The sequence below is a fragment of the Protobothrops mucrosquamatus genome, unplaced genomic scaffold (genome assembly GCF_001527695.2).
Source record: "Protobothrops mucrosquamatus isolate PMUCROS unplaced genomic scaffold, P.Mucros_1.0 scaffold2471, whole genome shotgun sequence".
NCBI classification, from domain to species: domain Eukaryota; kingdom Metazoa; phylum Chordata; class Lepidosauria; order Squamata; family Viperidae; genus Protobothrops; species Protobothrops mucrosquamatus.
In genome coordinates this window covers 68795-71892 of record NW_015388541.1, presented here as the reverse complement: position 1 = coordinate 71892, position 3098 = coordinate 68795, and the positions used below count along the sequence as shown (strand labels likewise).

At 40.8% G+C, this 3098-nt stretch overlaps 1 protein-coding gene across 1 annotated transcript in view; it reads right to left on the bottom strand.

Annotated features, from left to right (window-relative positions):
• The window catches only part of LOC107295741 (proteasome subunit alpha type-2-like), a 31241-nt gene that overhangs the window by 19913 nt on the left and 8230 nt on the right, over positions 1-3098 (bottom strand). Inside the window, exon 4 of the mRNA XM_029285907.1 lies at positions 2695-2817. Within this exon, the coding sequence (XP_029141740.1) occupies positions 2695-2817 (123 nt within the window). The remainder of the gene's footprint in view (positions 1-2694; positions 2818-3098) is intronic.

Below are 3098 nucleotides of genomic sequence, written 5' to 3'. Positions count from 1 at the left end.
AAAGCCAACACAGTGCTAGGCTGCATTAACAGAGGGATAGAATCAAGATCACGCGAAGTATTAATACCACTCTACAATGCCTTGGTAAGGCCACACTTGGAATACTGCATCCAGTTTTGGTCACCACGATGTAAAAAAGATGTTGAGACTCTAGAAAGAGTACAGAGAAGAGCAACAAAGATGATTAGGGGACTGGAGGCTAAAACATACAAGGAACGGTTGCTGGAATTGGGTATGTCTAGTTTAATTAAGAGAAGGATGAGGGGGGACATGATAGCAGTGTTCCAATATCTCAGGGGCTGCCACAAAGAAGAGGGAGTCAAGCTATTTTCCAAAGCGCCTGAAGGCAGGACAAGAAGCAACGGATGGAAACTAATCAAGGAGAGAAGCAACCTAGAACTAAGGAGAAACTTCCTGACAGTTAGAACAATTAACCAGTGGAACAATCTGCCTCCAGAAGCAGTGAATGCTCCAACATTGGAAGTTTTTAAGAAGAAACTGGACAGCCATTTGTCCGAAATGGTATAGGGTTACCTGCCTGAGCAGGGGGTTGGACTTGATGACCTCCAAGGTCCCTTCCAACTTTTTTATTATTATTATTATTATTATTATTATTATTATTATTATTATTATTATTATTATTATTATTATTATTATTATTATTATTATTATTATTATTATTATTATTATTTCATCTTTAAGGCCTTTACTTGCAAACCACGCAGTGGAGTACTTCGATGCATACAATGAAGCATTGTCCTGCATAAAAATCCTTGTCTTCTTGAAAGATGCAGACTTTTTCCTGTACCACTGCTTCAAGAAAGTGTCTTCTAAAAACTGGCAGTAGGTTTGGGACTTGATTTTGAGTCCATGTTCAACCCCAAAAGGTCCAACTAGCTCATCTTCAATAATACCAGCCCATACCAGTACCCCACCTCCACCTTGCTGGCGTCTGAGACGAAGTGGAGCTCTGTGCCCGTTACTGCTCCAGCCACGGGCCCATCATCGGGTCCGTCAAGAGTCACTCTCATCTCATCAGTCCATAAACCCTTTGAAAAATCTGTCTTCAGATATTTCTTGACCCAGTCTTGCCATTTCAACTTATGTGTCTTGTTCAGTGGTGCTCAGGTTTCAGCCTTCTTCCTTTGCTTGGCCATGTCTCTGAGCACTGAGCACCTTGTACTTCTGGGCACTATTGACTATTTGCAACAAAACGTTTGATGGTTCTGTGATCACGCCCCAATATCTTAGCAAGTTCAAGAGTGCTGCATCCCTCTGAAAGACTTTTTACAATTTTTGACTTTTCAGAGTCAGTTAAATCTCTTTTTTGGCCCATTTTGTCTGAGGAAAACAAGCTGCCTAATAATTATTCACACCTTGATATAGGGTGTTGATCTCCTTAGGCCACACCCTCCCTCATTACACAAATACACATCATCCAATATGCTTATATCCACTAAGCCAGGGGTCTTCAAACTTGGCCCTTTTATGACTTGTGGACTTCAACTCCCAGAATTCCTCAGCCAAGCACACTGGCTGAGGAATTCTGTGAGTTGAAGTCCACAAGTCATAAAAGGGTCAAGTTTGAAGACCCCTGCACTAAGCATTCAAGTTTATACAGCTCGGAGGTGGAAAATATGCATGAAAATGATATGGTCAAAATACTTACTTGCCTAATAATTGTGCACACAGTGTATATCCAATGCCTTGGAAATTTGTACCCTTTTCCTGACTGATACCTTCCAAGAATGAGACCCCTTTGATGCTTTGTAAGCTCTTTGCAGACCATGGCTTTTGCTCTAAGACAGGGGTGTCAAACTCACGTCACATGACGCGACGTATCGTGACTTTTTCCCCATTGCCGGAGCTGGGGTGGGCACGGTTTCAGCATGACGCATCCAGCCCCTGGGCCAGCAGTTTGACACCCCTGCTCTAAGAGGTAACTGGGTAAAGGTCAGAAAAATCCTATTAGAAAAGCTGAAGTTTATATGGGCTTGATCAGAATCACTTTTAATTGATGGCAGGTGTGTACTTAGTATTTAACATGTTTGTAATTGTTTAATTCTGAACACAGCTACATCCCTACTTATAAGAGGGTGTGCACACTTATGCAACCATGTTATTGTAAGTTTATTTTTATTTCCCCCCCTAAGATTTCAGTTTTTCAATTGAATTGTACAACTTTATAGGTTATATTAATGGTGGAAGAAAATCTGAAGTGATTTATCTTGGTCTGATTTTTTTACATCTCAAAAACCTGGCAATTTAACAGGGGTGTGCAGGCTTTTTATATCCATTGTACTTAATAGGTATTTAGTTTAGTAACACACTAAACTGTAAGCACAGCTGAGTAATCAAAGTGCAGTGTGCCTGGTCATGCCCTGTTGAACCCCATGCCACCAAAATGCCCTAAGTAGAAAACAGATGTCCATGATTTGTTTTATTGCATGGTCTGCAGGTACTTCTGGTCATTAGTAATCAGACAGACTATTTCTTGTTTATGGGGATGCTTTCTAGTTAGTAATACTGTAAGTTCCCTGGAGGTGACCCAGTAACCTTGTTTGCTGGGAAACAGCGGGTGGAAGAGTTTGCACATTAATATACATGGCAAGGTTATGCTTATTCAGTAATCCTTATATAACTAGTGCTTGGTATATTAGACAAAATGACTGGTTTTATTTAGAAGCAGCATACCCAGATTGTGTGTATTGTTGCATCAAAGAAGCAATCCTCTGCACCAGCTGAGCTGTTGGAATAGGCTCATGATAAACCAAGTAGTACTGCTGAGCCAATTTACGTGCTTTATGAACAAGTACTCTGACAAAACAAAATAAGAAAAACAGATTAAAATACAGCAGGAGCAGACAATGTTTCATGATTGAGGGTTGCATTTAATGTCCATGGAGAAACTGAGGTCACAGGTAGCACAAAATATGTAAAATAAACAGGGCCATACCACAGGTAGACAACACTGGGATTTTCGGGGGGTGGGTGGGTGTTTTTTTAACTTACCGTATTTTTCGCTCTATAAGACGCACTTTTCCCCCCAAAAAAGATGGGGGAAAATGTCTGTGCGTCTTATGGAGCGAATGCCGCCT